At 46.4% G+C, this 17,334-nt stretch overlaps 1 protein-coding gene across 9 annotated transcripts; it reads left to right on the top strand.

The window, feature by feature from the left end:
- Window positions 1–13: 13 nt before the first annotated feature.
- cora (erythrocyte membrane protein band 4.1 like coracle) lies at window positions 14–16,287 on the top strand. 9 transcript variants are annotated; one of them, XM_017085416.4, is made up of 16 exons: window positions 14–166; window positions 435–668; window positions 6,617–6,808; window positions 7,863–8,308; window positions 8,373–8,525; window positions 8,590–8,948; window positions 9,451–9,572; window positions 10,213–10,242; window positions 10,641–10,803; window positions 10,865–10,917; window positions 11,268–14,285; window positions 14,757–14,978; window positions 15,064–15,165; window positions 15,275–15,430; window positions 15,649–15,759; window positions 15,835–16,287. In XM_017085416.4, the coding sequence occupies exons 3-16, from the start codon at window positions 6,662–6,664 to the stop codon at window positions 15,898–15,900; spliced, it is 5,148 nt and encodes a 1,715-aa protein (XP_016940905.3). In that variant the 5' UTR covers window positions 14–166; window positions 435–668; window positions 6,617–6,661; the 3' UTR covers window positions 15,901–16,287. The 9 variants fall into 9 exon arrangements, with proteins under 9 accessions (XP_016940905.3, XP_065719649.2, XP_065719650.2 ...); XM_065863577.2 differs by lacking the exon at window positions 10,213–10,242 and adding an exon at window positions 9,824–9,937; XM_065863580.2 differs by lacking the exon at window positions 10,213–10,242 and adding an exon at window positions 9,824–9,937 and having other exon boundaries at window positions 15–166; window positions 13,716–14,285.
- The last annotated feature ends 1,047 nt before the right edge of the window (window positions 16,288–17,334 follow it).

Raw genomic sequence — 17,334 nt, 5'->3', positions numbered from 1 at the left:
GTTAGCCAGCACTACAACCACTTGGTGGTGGTTTCTCAGCGAAACTCGGTGGTCTCAACGCAATTCGACTCAAATCGAAAAGCGGAAAGTGGATGGACGCCTCTCCGCTCCGGTTTCAGTACCAGTTTGCTCTTCGTGCACAGCACATCGAATATTTGTGAAGACGGTACGTTGGATCGCGCTCCCAGAACTCTGAGTAGATTTGTTTTGCCAGCAGAAGAATTGCTAAAGGCGACGAGCGGATAGAAAAGAAAAGCGCGCAATTCGCCAGTGTGTTTATAAATAAATGGGAAATTAATTCACTAGCAACCACTATTCGCGCATTTTCCGCCCACGCCCACCCCGCTCTCTATTTTCCCCCCGCACCCCCCTCCACACACCGCTCTTCGTTCTCTATTACTCACTCAAAAAACTCAACGTCAAATTTTCAACAGGTATTCAACGACGACGACGACAACAACAAATTGTCTTTTTTCGCGAACGAATAGAAAAAAGTGGCAAGAATTTGTTTACCAGTGTGAACGCGTGTGAGTGCAACAACGGGGAAAAGTGAAAACAACACAAATACAGCAGCAAAGCGCATCTAACGGTAAAAGGCGCCGCAAAGTATTCCCCATCTACGTATCCTTCCTGTGGATTAAAAAGGATTCTAGAGTCGACTTGCGTGGGTGAGTAAATTGCGGGGATTGCGACATTGGCCAAATTTTTTTGTTTGTGTAATTTTTTTCATTTTTTTTGGGCTGTGGTCGGGAGTTTTTGGTGGCTTTATGTTTTCGATACAGACACAAGCGCAGAATGACTTGGGCAGTATGACTTCATAGCACACACACACGCGCCAAGTTAATTGAGAGTAGCTTTGCGAGAGGGAGAGAGCAGAAGAGAGGCGGAGAGAGAGCCGGACTCACTCGCACGGCATTTGTATTTGTGTATCCGCGTATCTGTGAGCTGTCAAGCTTTCCGAGTGTATCTTTTGGCACGATATTCTTTCGACTTCTTGTTTTGTCAACTCGGCCCACATTGTTGTTGTCGCCAGCGCTCTTTGCTGCTGCCTTACTCCAATTTTCCTCTTTCTGTGTTTTCCTCGTTTGCTTCGCATTCGGGGGGAGGGTGGGAAATTCCCATTCGCCTCACGGTAGCCAAGGAAACGTTCCACAACACCGATCGGATACAAATGTATCTTAAAGTTACTTTTATTCAGCCGTTCACCACGCACTTTCTAGGTCTATAGTTAAAAATGTATTTCAAAGCTACATATGTACTTCAACCAAAAGATTTAAATGCGTTTTATAGCTATGTACGCATATTATGAGGCAGCTGCTTTAAGCAAAATATAAAAACATAATTCTACGCAGTTTAGTTAACAAGGCAAAGTTAGGCATTCGACAAAATATTTCTTAAAATGAAACTAAATAGTATCAGAGATAATTTTGAATAATACTTACTTCAAAATAAAAATGTATCTCGAGTCCCAGAGCCTCATATATGGGCGAATAGCTTACCCAAAAGACAGAACGGATGCTTTGTTTGACCCATATGTATAAATTTGGAATTCTGTCGCATTCATATGGCATAGAGTTTCATAGGGTGGCTAAATCCACTGTTCAAATTCCCCTACCATTTAAACGTCACTGCTCCGAAAATAGAATCGATCGGCGGACGAGCAGGTTTCCGCACTTCTTATCAAACACTGAGCGATTTTTGCAATAGCATTTTTATTTTGTTTGATATCGGCTCGGTAAACAAGGACGGCTCCTTATCCCTTCCACTGGCATTGGCAACATGGTTAGTACGAGTATGCGGTTCTGCGATAAGATAAGAACCACAACAAAGGCCAGTTATGAATGGCAGGTGACTAGTGTAGCTACTTTGGCCCCGTAACCCCTCACCCCTCTGAGTCATGGCACGATTTTCACCATCCCCGGAAAACTTGGGGCGTTGACTTGGCAACGAAAAACCGTTCTTCGAAAGCCGCTGTTTACGTGGAGTTTTTATTTTTTCTCCGGGAGGTGTGGGCTTTGACCCAAATAGTAACAAACATTAACATAAAGACTTCTTCTTCGCACTGCCAGGCCATGTAAAGTGGGAAATGAAAGAGGCAGAGCTTGCATTAGAAACCGGTTGCTGGCCAGCAGGAGAACTTGGCAGCACAGCAGACAAACAGATAAAGCAGCCGAGCAAAGCAAACGAGGAGTGCCAGCCACTGAATGCTAATAACTGTACAACCAGCGAGTGGAAAACTATAATATAAAAATCTGGAGAGGGCAGTAAGAGAACGTGCGAGCGGGCTAACGACTTGGCAGCACGCGAACATGGCTAAAAAGAGTCGGAATCAGAGCCAAAGCGAAAACCTGAATTCGAATCCGAATCTGACTCCGAGCGAGCGTTACCAACTAGGTGTGTCTTTGAGCGTTAGAAGCTCAGAGAGGGTCTCTCCGAAGCCTCTCTGTTTCTCTCGGGGAAAACAGAGACTAAGCCTGGTTTAAAGCGATTTTCCAGCGTGGCCAGATCGTTGGGAAGATCTCCGAAAATGTGGCACAAAGTATCTTCAAATTTATGAGTCCTCATCAAGGGCTATTCCAGGCTATTCTTAGTTTGGCAGCACATTTCCACCCTCCTCTATCGAGGGGGAAACCAATCTAATCTGTCAACAAACTCAATCAGACGGAAGGCAGCTTTTCCAGAACGCTTTGAGCTACTCAGTATCCGTCCCCTCGCCCCATCCTTGGTTTTTCCGTTTTCTATTTTTATTTCTTGTCGCATCGATTTTTACTTCTGCGGATGGGGCGTCTATAGGTCTATGATTAATGTGCAAAGCGCTGGAGTGGACAAAATTCTCCTCGACGGCGGCTTGTTTGTTTACTTTCTCCCCCTTCACGACACTTTTCCCCCGCAGTCTGGGCAGAAATCAAATCGCGATGTGCATGTGGGTGCGGCATCACGACACAGGGAGAAATAGTATCATGGTTCAGGGTTAATTTTATAGAGCTAGTTCTAGCGCATCAAACATCTAAGGTTATTACTTTATGCTTAACCAGCTTGTTTTTAAGGAATGGGAAGACCTTATTTTGACTTGACTGTGAATTGTAAAGGTAAAAAAACATTTTTTTTAAATATTCCGATATAAATGGAATTAATAATGTATTGAAATAAGGAAAATTCCAATTTTATTAATGTAAAATATTCATAAGAATTTTTCTGAGTAACTGATTTTAAAGTTAAATACCAACATAAGACCATAGTTTCTGAATTCTTTTTGCATAAAATAGTATTAATTTTTTTGTGTATGACATTTAATAGCTTACCAAAATGGTGTTTGCTTGGAAAGCTTTTTTATTAGGAAAGTTTTTTAATAAGCTATTTCTAGTTTAAATTTTTGTACTGTGGAAGTGGCAGCCCCCACTGGATGCATTCAGAGTTCGTTGGCCAGGCAGAGCCAAATGCTTTAAATAGTCATTGGCAAGCGGGGCACTGGTGGTGCCGGGTGGTGCGGAGTGGTGGTGCAGGGCGGTGTGGGTGTGATTCACTGCGGTTATGTCGCCCTGTCAGCCGAGCGCCGATCGGAGCGGTAATTAGTCAAGCGACACACTCTTCCATAGAGCCGCCACTTGAGCTGTCCAAAAGTGGCAGCTGGTGACCAGGAACCCGTTCTCAAGTGGCTGCTCCACTTCTGGCTCATGACTCGGTGGTCTGTGCCGTCTCAGGGTTCCAAGTGCCAAATGGGAGCGGATCTGGCTTATCGACCGGCGACTACCAAGTCGCCATCCTCGACTGCAAGGCGGTTCCACTCCGTCGATAAGTCTATGCATTCGCAAAGGCGAAACACACCCTCTAATCGGTCTGTATTGATTGACCCACTTTCCCACTTTAGCACACAGTCCAGAATGCGCGAATGTTTACGTATTTCCCACTCTATATTTCCTCGAAAAATATACAAAGTAAGATGGAAGACCTGACGAGCTGAAAGAAAATGAATAACGAATGTTCACTGGTGTGTAATGATTGGTTCCAGGGGTCAAGTGATGCATAGAAGAGAAAGCAGTCGTACGTTTTTTAAAGAAAATAATTTAGCTTTAATTACCTTCATTAGTCAGCATAAACTGATTAAAGAAATATCTACCAAATTAATGTACATTTTAATTTATGCATTTCAACGGAAGCTTTATCTTGCAAAAATGTAACAGCTTCCCTTGCGGAAATGCGGCCATGTTTATAAACGGATGTGAAGTCAGTTTCAGGCAATAGCCCCTCAAAATCGCTCTTGTATATAACGCATTTTAAATGCGATTTATTGGCAACGCTTCGTTGAACTCAGAAAATGGCAAGTTTGAAAAGTTTTGTGCACTTCACTGCCGGGGGAAATGTTAATGCTGATGGGCATTAAAGCGAAAGTTCAGTCACAATGACTGTTGGGAGTCCAGTATACATTTTATATACTATATGTGGGAGAAATTCAAAGTGCGGGCACGGCCATCCCGGGGGAAGTGACGCCACCACCTGGTGACCTAGGTTGATGTCAGAATAATAACTCGATGACACATGTCCGAGCCATCCCTCGGATACTCAGATACTCGGGCACACGGACCCTGGCCCTGCCCCATCGCCAATTGAGTTTGATTTAAGTTGTATTAAATGAAACTTAATTAAAGGGGAGCGGGCTGCACCCAAGTACTCATGTTCTCATTCCGATTCTCAATTGAAACGACGCGATTGCCATCTTTTGTGCTTCTGCCTTCTGTCCGCCAGAGGAACTTGGTTACTTTCACAATAATGTCAGATGTATGTAGATGTACTGCTCTGGGGTCGTCTGTTTCTTCTCCTTCTGGCTCGTACATATTTATATTGTAACGTGAAGATTAGACGCGCGCCACTTGATGAATTTCACCTCGACCTCCTTCAATTGAGGCGTATGCGCTGAAATGTTTTTGGGTGTCGGCATCTCTTGCAAATATTTCTATAAACTCTAGAAATAGCTTTTGATATAATGCCTTAGCTGGTTCTGATCACTGATCCGGTGATGTCATCGAAAATAAATCGTGAGTGCCCGCATTGTAAAAGCTTCGCGCTATCAAACATTTCAGCGATTTGTTTTGGTTTGCCAGCTAAACTCATTTGTAAGGCGGTATAATGTGAGATAATGGTGCTGATTCACCGCCGATCTTAGTCAAGTATGCCCTGTGGCACATTCTAAATGTCTGGGGGCCTGCAATTCGCCGAGCGAAAATAGTTGCAGCCGCCCGTCGATGATGTCAACATTGCGTATGCGCAACCTTCAACTATGGGAACGAGCACGATGCCAAAGTAACGCTATTTGGAGTCCATATACACATGGTCTGCGGGCTACGAAGACGCCAGAATAAATAAAATAATAATATAAATTAGATGTTTGTCTGCTTTTCTGTTTTTCGGACTCGGGGATCTGGTTCTCAGCATACATATTTCATGTGTGTTTTTGTTTAATTTTGAACGCACGATGACGCCACCAGAGTTAATTCGCTTGGGGGTCGTGTCCGAAACTGAAACAGAAACGTATTATAACGCCATAGAAGACCTATCAAGAAGTCTCTGGCAAACTGGTTCGGCTAGTTTCCACTTCGGGATCGATGGCTCCCAATCAATTAAACAATGCGAGTAAATTGAACTCGCTGCGCAATCGGTCAGTGCATCTTGGGCCAATTGACTCTCGATCCTCGCACGTTAACCAAACCGAAACCCATTCCCATTCTCATTTCTCTACTCCCAATCAGCGTTGATTGAAGGCTCTTTTCTGGGTGGGGCCGTGTGTCCACATCCGTGGCAAAATGTCGATAGCGTCTCTTTGCGGAGAGATACATTCCTATGGAATTATTGGAGCAATCTCCAGTCCCGCTAAATTCCGACCGCAAGCGGAATCAAATGGAAACGGAAGGGGATAAAAGCGCGAACATGACGAAGCCTCGGCTTGCCGGCTTATATAACCCATACAGATTTGGCACATATGTATGAGACCGAGACTTATGTCACTGCTGAACTTGAATTCAGATCTCGAACGTGAGCTGGCGTCGATCACTTGACTTTTCGGCTTACTCAAAGGACGTCCCAACTTCTGTTCTCATTCCCAAGTACTTTATATATTTAATGGCTTAATTACTGGGGCATAATTGGTATTCACTCTGCTGAATAATATATCTGAGAAATCTGACTGTTGTGCGGTTTATGTGTAATGGTTTCAGACTCGAAAGTTTTTACTATCTGCTTTCGCTAGTAAAATGTAAATTCAATTTGCAGTTCAGCTTTTAATGGACATTTTCTCTTGCGGCTCGCTGAAAATCATAGCCGGAGAAATTCTAGAGCTCTTTGCAAACGAGTACGCAATTGCAGAGTGACATCATGGGCACTAAAAGGAGGAGGAAGTGGCTTCCTCCTTTCTGGGTGTCCTGTGGGGCTATTTGTTTTTGTTCTTATTTTTGCGCAGTGGCGCCAGGCAAATTGAGCAACTTTATGGCTCGCTTTATGCCCAGACTGCAGACATCTAATGAGGGAATGTCGCCCACACACACACATCAGCCCGCGGAGTGGGCACTTCCTGCCATTTAACTGGGATCCAGTGCACTTTACTAATCGCTCCACTCTCTTGCAGACTTCTCCAAACTGCTGCTGGCGTAGCCGAGTCCCCGAAGCCAAGATGCCTGCGGAAGTTAAACCATCCGCGCCCGCTGAGCCGGAAACGCCGACCAAGAGCAAAGCCAAGACCAACTCCTCCTCGCACGGAAAGCCTGCCCTCGCTCGAATCACCCTGCTGGATGGCTCCATTCTAGATGTGTCCATTGATGTGAGTTGGATATATCAAAGGCACTAGTCATAGCTCATCATAACATACCATAAAATCTAGTCATAAATTCTAGGGTTTTTATTTCTCAAAATGTACTTACTTTTAAAACTTGTTTTTTAAATTTAAAGATCTCAGTGACTCAATCCTAAGATAAACATTATTCTATTGTTTTTATAATGTAAGCTACTTTGTTATTGTGGGATTAGTAATTCTGATAATTTTCAAAAATATTTACAAAACTCCGAATAAATGGTTTATTTCTATGGTATGACTAAAATAATGTGCCCCCTTTAATATTGACATCACTGGTTACCTCATAACATTTTTATACCCGTTACTCGTAGAGTAAAAGGGTATACTAGATTCGTCGGAAAGTATGTAACAGGCAGAAGGAAGCGTTTCCGACCCCATAAAGTATATATATTCTTGATCAGGATCACTAGCCGAGTCGATCTAGCCATGTCCGTCTGTCCGTCTGTCCGTCTGTCTGTCCGGATGAACGCTGAGATCTCGGAAACTATGAGAGCTAGGCTATTGAGATTTGGCGTACAGATTCCTGAGCTTCTTACGCAGCGCAAGTTTGTTTCAGTAGACTGCCACGCCCACTCTAACGCCCACAAACCGCCCAAAACTGTAACTCCAACAGTTTTGATGCTAGATAAAAAATTTTAACTGAAATGTATTGTTCTCATCAATACCTATCGATTGACCTAAAAAAAAGTTTGCCACGCCCACTTAAACGCCCACAAACCGCGAAAACCTGTGACGCCCACAATTTGCATGCTACATAAAAAATTTTAACTGAAATGTATTGGTGTCGTCAATACCTATCGATTTATCCAAAAATAAATTTGCCACGCCCACTCTAACGCCCATAACGCTTAAATCTGTCTACCGCCGGTAGGTGGCGCATTTTAATCTCGCTTTGCTGCTTGCATATCTCCATTTAGCTGAGTAACGGGTATCTGATAGTCGAGGTACTCGACTATAGCGTTCTTCCTTGTTTTTTGTTGGTATAATCAGCTAATTCCTACTTAAACCTTTATTTCCACAGCGCAAGGCCATTGGTCGTGACGTGATCAACTCAATCTGCGCCGGTCTGAACCTCATCGAGAAGGACTACTTCGGCCTGACCTATGAAACGCCCACAGACCCGAGGACCTGGCTGGATCTGGAGAAGCCGGTGTCCAAGTTCTTCCGCACGGATACCTGGCCCCTGACCTTCGCCGTAAAGTTCTATCCGCCGGAGCCGTCCCAGCTCAAGGAGGACATCACGCGCTACCACCTGTGCCTGCAGGTGCGCAATGACATCCTGGAGGGCCGACTGCCCTGCACATTTGTCACCCACGCACTGCTCGGATCCTACCTGGTGCAGTCGGAAATGGGCGACTACGATGCCGAGGACATGCCCACGCGGGCTTATCTGAAGGAGTTCAAGATCGCCCCAAACCAGACTCCTGAGCTGGAGGACAAGGTCATGGATCTGCACAAGACCCATAAGTAAGATTCCTGCATGTACCTTTATGGACCCTTAGTTACTAACTTTAATCTTATTTCATCCTAGGGGCCAATCGCCCGCCGAGGCTGAGCTACACTACCTGGAGAACGCCAAGAAGCTGGCCATGTACGGCGTGGACTTGCATCCGGCCAAGGACTCCGAGGGAGTGGACATCATGCTGGGCGTGTGTGCCTCCGGTTTGCTTGTCTATCGCGATAAGTAGGAGATATAAATTAAATTACAAATTGCGAATTTAAACTAATTAAAACCATAACCCATCTAGACTGCGCATCAACCGCTTTGCCTGGCCCAAGATCCTGAAGATCTCGTACAAGCGCCACCACTTCTACATCAAGATCCGACCTGGGGAGTTCGAGCAGTACGAATCCACCATTGGCTTCAAGCTGGCCAACCACCGTGCCGCCAAGAAGCTATGGAAGTCGTGCGTGGAGCACCACACCTTCTTCCGGCTGATGACCCCGGAACCGGTCAGCAAGTCCAAGTTGTTCCCCCACTTTGGATCCACCTACCGCTACAAGGGTCGTACCCAGGCCGAGAGCACTTCCACTCCCGTGGATCGTACCCCTCCTAAGTTCGACAGGACTTTGTCTGGAGCTCGTCTCACTTCTCGAAGCATGGATGGTAATTACATTTATCGCAAAAATTCAAACATACGATAAATAAAAAGGATCTCCATTGAAAATAATTCGTGTGATCTTGTGTTGACAAGCAGAGCGATTGTCTTCTTATTCACAATTCGTCCATTTCAAAATTTCTTATTTTGATCTAAAAGAGTACAACTTTTAAAGTTGTTCGACATAAAGTCAGAACGTCATTCTTTGATGCTTTTGATAACAAATATTAATCCATTTATAACGATTTTCTGAATTACGAAGTTCCAACTTAATAATGACACTTAGTGTAGATTTTCCAAAAATCTCTATATCTATCTGGAGATCTTGATCTTGAGATCTTATTTTTTTTAAACAGTCTATAGCTCTTATTTACATTTTATCTATTTTAAAAGTTATCACTTGAATCTTATAATAGTTCTTCAACATAAAGTCTGAACGCCATTCTATGCTGTTTTTAATAACTTTCCAATATCAATATCTATCCATACTAATTACCTAATATTTTTCAGCTCTGGCCCTGGCCGAAAAGGAGAAGGTGGCCCGCAAGAGCAGCACCCTGGACCATCGGGGAGATCGCAATGCCGATGGAGACGCCCACAGCCGCAGTCCCATCAAGAACAAGAAGGACAAGGTAACCCATCCAGCCATTAACCCACTAATGCCTGACTAAACACAGCTATTGAGATGAACATGTTTAACGATGATTTCGGAGTTAACCAGAGTTTTTTGTACTTTCTTCTCGGTTTGTTACTAACTCACAACCACTCACAAACCAAACAACCACACACACACCTCCACTCTGTGACTATGATTATGAAATGATGTGCTCGTAATGTTAACCCTCCGTCCCTAAAACACACCCTAACCCCTAACACTAACCAGTTGATGCGACAGTCGAGCACCGGCACGGCTTCGGCCTCCTCGCAAAGTTCCCTCGAGGGTGACTACGAGACCAACCTAGAGATCGAGGCCATCGAGGCTGAGCCCCCCGTTCAGGTTAACACTTTACTACCTACAAATGAAAAAACAAAAACCAAAGTATCCGATCCGACTCTTCTTCAATTTATCCTAACTTATTTTATCGGCTTTGAACTCTGCTTTTCGAATGTTGTGAGCTTACGTATGAAACGATTTGATTTGAAGTCTCCCCCGTTTATTCGTTTATTTGTTCAGCTCAGGGCTACTACACCTCAATATTTTATGGATGTTCTGAACCTATTAATTTATATTTTTTGTTTCCATTACCGACTAACCTCTAACCACTCTGGTAGCCCCCGAACGAGCTGTTCCTTGATCTTATGGTAATTTCTGTATAAAGACGATAGTCAAACAGTGCCGTCAACTGTCTGTTATATGTGCATTCATTTATCTATCTACCTGAATTTTTTTATGTTTATTTTAAGTTTGATTTGATTATTTTGTGGCGTCTGTAACAGTCCTTTTCCCGAGCTGTATATACCATTTAGGGACACACCAGTACAGTCCACACGAAACATGCATTGGCACTGAATATGCGATTCTACCAAAAAATACCATCTAAAATACTTACTTACTCCTTGTTTTCATTCCGTTGCTTGTATTGTAAATTTGTATTGTACATCTCAGCCATTTTGTAGCATGTTGCCTATTTCGCCCCAAAAGTCCGTGATTTCTGTGAGGTAATACCTGATCCAACTAACTAATGCACTGTTTTTCCCAGGATGCTGAAAAGGAGGCCAAGTTGCGTGAGAAGAAGCTCAAGGAGAAGGAGGAGAAGGAGCGCAAGGAGAGGGAGAAGCGGGAGCTGGAGGAGAAGAAGAAGGCCGAAAAGGCGGCCAAGGCAGCTCTGGCTGCTGGCGCCGCTGCAGGAGCGGCTGTTAATGGTAAGGATCCTTAAAAGATTTACTGCTCCCATCTCTAAATATCTCTATCTTAATCCCCCAGGCAATGACGATCTGAATGATTCCAACAAGTCTGACAAATCCTCAGGCAGACGTGTAAGTATCCCATCTGGTTTCCACCAACTTAAGCTAGATTATAGTTCTGTAGACCTAAGTCTAGATGTACTAAGCTAAGTGATAGCCCCGCACTGAATGCGCCCGCCCTCGTGTAAATATTGTTAAACCCTCCTCATTAACCACCCAATTCCACACCTCACCTCACTTAAGTTCCACCCGTAAGTTACGATAGTTTGTAGTGATACCCGAAATTGATATTAAGTTTACCTCATTGGTTGTATAATACTTATAATTTCCTTTTGTTTATTTTTCCCTCCCATTTCTTTTCATTTTATGTCAATAATTTTGATTTGATCCTCGAAAACAAACGATCCACCGACGATACACAGGGCGTTGGCTTATTCTCCTCGGGTCGCAAAAGCAAGAGCGGCTCCCCATCCAAGGATGGCAAGGACAAGTCCGGAAAGGACAAGGATAAGGAAGTGGGTCGACTTGGTCTGGTCGTTACTTCTGGTCTGGGCGATGGTCAGCAGGATCAAAATCTGGACGAGGCTGCCAGGAACGCGGCCAAGAACCGAGGATCCACCACCCCGGGTGTCACTAGGCAGTATGAATATGCCGTCGATGAGGATGGCAATGCCAGTCCCACGAGGAAGTCGTACACCCCCGGTGGTTTCCGCTACGATCAGGATCCCAACTCGAGGAAATCTGGCGCCGATGGCCAAGAGCAGCTGTCTCCCACCTCCCAGCAAAAGAAGATTGGACTGGCCTTCAACTATGCTCCTGGTAACGAGAACGCTCTGAAGGAAACGGCTGAGAAACTGAAGGCAGGCCAACTGTCCCCTCGCACCCAGGATAAGCTTAATCGCGGCCAGCTTTCGCCCAAGTCTCGGGCTAAGCTCCTTCAGGATCCCCTCCTTTCGCCCACTACGCGTGCTAAGCTCCAGGGTAGTGCTGTGGATGCAGCTGCTGTGCCCCTTAGCGATTCCCAGAAGCGATCCTACTCACCCACCAAGGGACCCCAGGGCTACTCCTCTGGAGCTCCGGGGAGCTACAAGCCCATCGCAGATCCAACGGCTGAATTCCTGGAGTCCCAGCGCTACAACAGGGAGCCTGGTTACATTGGACCCTCCAAAGCTGGCGTTGCTGCTGGTGTTGCAGATGCTGCTGGCTCCAAGAAGCCTGGTTCTCCTACCAAGTCAGGAAAGGGAGTTCCAGGAGCTGGAGCAGCGGGTGCCGCAGCAGGAGCAGCAGCTGGAGCCGCCGGAGCTGCAGCAGCAGCAGCAGCGGCCAAGCCAAAGAAGAGGCGTGTCAAGATCATGGTCATCACCTCCAAATTCGATCCCTCCACCAAGCGCATCGATGCGGAGAACGGAAGCATTGAGCACTCCACTGGCATTCTAGACCCCGCCACCGGACTCATTGACACCAAGTACGGCGTGATTGATCCCAAGAAGGGAACCCTGGAGGCTCTGAACACCAAGACCGGAAAGAAGGAGGTGTTCCAAGGCGATGTGGATGGCAAGACTGGCAATCTCCACTTGGTGTCCGGAGTGGCGGATCCCAAGACAGGACGCTTGGATGACACCCTTGGTCAGATCGTTTGCATCACCCCTCAGGATAATCCTGTTGTGGAGCTAACGGTGATCACCAGTCGCATTGATCCTGCCACTGGAAAGATCGACACAGTTAACGGGGATGTGGAGCGATCCCTGGGCGTCCTGAACTTGGACACCGGACTGCTGGACACCAAGTACGGAGAGATCAATACACGCACCGGCGAACTGAAGGCCATCGATCCCAAGTCTGGCAAGATTGTGGTCAGCAAGAATGTCAAGGTCGATCCGGGCACTGGCCAGATCACCATTCTGGGCGTTGTGGATCCCAAGACGAACAAGATCGATCCGAACCAGGGTCGCCTCATCGAGGTGGGCCAACAGATTGACCCCATTGTGGAGGTCACCTCCCTGGCGGGCAAGTTCGACTCCAAGAAGAACATCATCGATGCCAAGACGGCGCAGGTGGAGACCTCTGGTGGGCAGTTCGACCCCAAGGCTGGCAAGATCGATACCAAATACGGACAGATCGATCTGGTTAAGCATACGATCACATTCAATGACCCGAAGTCAGGTAAGACTGTTACCAGGGACATCAAGATTGAACCAGCCACCGGTCAGATTGTGCTGAAGAACCAGGTCAACCCCAAGAACAACAAGCCTGATAAGGACTACGCCAGGATTATCTCCTTGAGGATCGTGCAACAGCGCGTGGATCCTGCCACCAAGGCGCCCATCACCCAAGTCAGCGCCTCGAAGGACAAGGACATCGTGGTGGATCCCAAGTCGAACCAGATTTGGGTGCCCACCGGAGCCACCGATCCTGCCACCAAGGAGCAGCAGTACACATCCAGCAGCGTGGACCCGAAGACGGGCTATGTCATCACCATCTACGGCTACCTCGACCCCAAGACCAACGAGATCAAGAAGCAGACCAAGCTCGACCCCAACACGATCAAGATCGAACCCACGTCCGGAAAGATATACACTGCCACCGGAGAGGTGGACCAGGCCACCGGGGAGCCGCTGTACGCGACCACCCAGGTGGATCCCGAGTCCGGCGAGGTCTACACCAAGCTGGCGCGCGTCGATCCCAAGACGGGCAAGATCGTGATCGTGCGCATCCTGCTCATCTCGAAAACCGACGAGCGCGGGCGCCCGGAGGAGATCGATCCCTCCACCTGCGAAATCGATCCCGTCTCCGGCCGCGTTCTTAAGTTCTTCAATAAGACCGTTTATGTTTACAATATGATTGACCCTGTGACCGGTGAAATTGTGCAGGTGGACCCCAATGATCCGCGATTCGCTGGTGCCCGCACCACGGTGACCCACACGATGACCCTGACTGGAGAGATTGACCCCGTGACCGGCCGGATCAAGAGCGAGTACGGCGACATTGACCCGAACACGGGAGACATCGATCCCGCCACGGCCGTCACGGATCCCGTGACCGGAAAACTGATCCTCAACTATGCCCAGATCGATCCCTCCCACTTCGGCAAGCAGGCGCAGGTGCAGACCACCACGGAAACGGTACCCATCACCCGGCAGCAGTTCTTCGACGGGGTCAAGCACATAGGAAAGGGCGCCCTGCGGCGGGATTCCGAGGGCAGCTCCGAGGATGATATGACCGGACAGTATGGCAGCGACCAGGTCAAGGACATCGTGCTCACCAGTCCGGCGGGACAGGCGGGCGGAAAGCTGGGCAAGCCAGTGAGCACGCCCACGGTGGTGAAGACCACTACCAAACAGGTGCTGACCAAGAACAACGATGGCGTGACCCACAACGTGGAGGAGGAGGTGCGCAACCTGGGCACGGGCGAGGTCACCTACTCCACGCAGGAACACAAGGTTAGCAAGGGACTCTACCCGCCACCGGTGAACCGGGATTCGCTTCTCCAGATTTTTGATCGAATTCGATTTGAGTCCTTGTATCCAATATTATAGTATTTGTTTTATAGTACCTACCACATATTTTATAATCAGAAATATGGGAAATGTATGGTTTTTTGATATTTTGCAATTTGATTGTTGAACAGTTTAAAAAGAATACTCCCATATGGATAGTCATAAGAGCCTAGTTTTTATTAGTTAGTCAAAGGATAATCGAGTTCGATCGAATTCTAGGAAACTGAAAACCGGAAACCTTTATTTCTCTATCTTTTGCGCTTCGCCTTCCAAGGTTATACCACTTTATATTAGTCTCTGCCTAACTTCCGCTGTTGTTGTTGTTTAAATTGCTTAGAGTTCTGTTACTGTTTCATGTTCTTTGCCGTACGCACTAACCCACCAACCACTCACCTGCCACTCCAATCCACCTAGGCTGATGCTACACCCACCGACCTGAGTGGCGCCTATGTCACGGCCACCGCTGTCACCACCCGCACCGCCACCACGCACGAGGATCTGGGCAAGAACGCCAAGACGGAGCAGTTGGAGGAGAAGACGGTGGCCACCACCCGCACCCACGATCCCAACAAGCAGCAGCAGCGCGTCGTCACCCAGGAGGTGAAGACGACGGCGACGGTGACCAGTGGGGACCAGGTAAGATCGCATGGCTGCACCTTTCGTTCTGCATGAGTTGATTTGATTTGTATTATTTCGATGTGTTACGTTGTATGTTGTGTAGTATCAGAGGAGGGATAGCGTTTCCTCGACCAGCTCCGGCGACTCGGGCACGCCCATCGACGGACCCTACGATGGTGCCAGTGTGGTGCGCACAGATAACCAGGTGGGTCAGGCATGGCACTCTTGCAATGAGCAACCTCTTTTAAAGCGCTCCATACAGCTGTATCCCAAAAAGTTCCATTCTAACCTGTAACACTTTGGCTCTTACACAGAAATCTCCGCTGTATACGACTTCCACCACCACTGGACCCCATGTGGAAAGCACCCGCGTGGTTCTGGGTGAGGACTCCCCCGGCTACTCCGCACATGGCGAAATCATCTCCACCCAGACTGTCAGCAGCAAAACCCGCACTGTGGAAACCATTACCGTAAGTAACCGAATCTAGCCCAACTGATCCCTTTCGACGAGCAAGAGTAAGTAGCCAGAGGTAGGCCTTCCCGTATACACCCTCTCTATCCGAAAGATATTTCCTGTAACCGTATGCACCACACTGTAAATTCCATGCATAGTCCCTTGTTCGAACAGGTTCAGGTTCTACAATCTATAAGATAACCGTTAGTAATGTTTGGTATTCCCAACCCACAGTACAAAACCGAACGCGATGGCATTGTGGAGACCCGAGTGGAACAGAAGATAACCATTCAGTCCGATGGAGATCCGATCGATCATGACAAAGCTTTGGCCGAGGCAATACAAGTGAGTATCAAACGAGTTACTTTAAATTGTAAGAGATACAACTTACTGATACGCAATATTTTCCATCGATCACAGGAAGCGACGGCCATGAATCCGGACATGACAGTCGAGAAGATTGAAATTCAGCAGCAAACGCAGTAGATTTTATAACTATTTCTAAACCCTTGAGAGGATTTTCTAAGTAAACCAGCACACACTCACATACATACACCAGCCCACGCATACGCAGCACTTGCAGAACACCTTTTATACAACCTATATCTATACATATACATGACCTCGAGCTGATGACCCACATGACATACCAATAAGAAAGAGATCGATTCCCGAGTATCCGTTACCGCTACCTTCTACGAAAATGCATCCACATGTTTATTATTTTTATTACAACTGTTGTTTATAATTACTTTTTATTACGTATATTATATATTAAATGTGCAAGGCAACGTTGAAATGAAAACTCTATATATTGTAAACCACGATTGCATTCAATTACAAGAATAAAACCTAAATGTACACACAAAACAATTAAGTGGTTTTCTGGGAGGCTCCCTTGGCACTCGCACTCGCACTTGCTGCAATTGCCATTCGTTTCCAATAAGCCACGGACCGCTGAATATTTGATGGACCGTACTACGTCGCTCGATAGCGATAAAAATCAGCAATCCACCGGGGTCAAGCCACTCCCATTCCCAGTGGCTTTTTGCACACAACGTCATCGCAATTAAGTGAAATTACCGGCCAAATAGAACACAAATGAACCCATTGCTGCCCGTCCAAGCACATGACCGGCGATAAGGACCCTGCATTAACATGAAATCCAATTCGCAATTGCAGCCCCCGGGGGAATGGGCATGGCACATGGCCCATGGCACCTCCACATGGAGGTGGAACCTCTGGGAGCCCGACAACTCGCCCTCCGAGCTGAAAAGGGGGTAAAACGATTGTAATGCAATATTTATGGCGCAGAGTTGCTCGAAATCAACTAGAGGCGGTCCGAAGGGCTCCCTGCTAATAATATTACGTTCTGTGCCAGGAATTTTATTTCGCTATTTGTACCCTGTACTTATGAAGGACTAGGGTATACTAAACTATTGCAGATATTATCAATGGTACTTATAGTCAACTGTCACAATACTGGACCGGTGATTATATTTCCGAGTCATTGGAACGTAACCAACACAGCTGATAACAAAGTATTACCATATAATAGCCCATTTAACATCGTTATATTTTATTTACCTTTAAAATAAAATGCTTAAAACAATTTCCATGTGTTAGGTAATAATGGTATATAGCTTATTTGGCCAACCGTGCATAGAAATAAATGTATTTTTTTAATGATCGACTAAATAGTCTCCAAAAAATCTATTATCAGCCGGTATTCCAAAGTCGAGTTATTATTGAATCCTTTTTGCCTTCATTTTTTGTGTGCAATTTTTAATTTGCCGGCCAACATGCAAAAAAATGTCAACTTGCGGTTGCATTGGAAGAGAAATCGTGTTGAAGGCGGGTTTTTGAGAAGGGCGTTAGGGGGTTCAGGTGTAGCGTAAAAAGCCGTAATTAAAGTAGAGC

The sequence above is a fragment of the Drosophila suzukii genome, chromosome 2R, assembly GCF_043229965.1.
Source record: "Drosophila suzukii chromosome 2R, CBGP_Dsuzu_IsoJpt1.0, whole genome shotgun sequence".
Lineage (NCBI taxonomy): Eukaryota > Metazoa > Arthropoda > Insecta > Diptera > Drosophilidae > Drosophila > Drosophila suzukii.
Note: the sequence above shows the minus strand (reverse complement) of the source record. Positions and strands in the feature narration are given on the sequence as shown.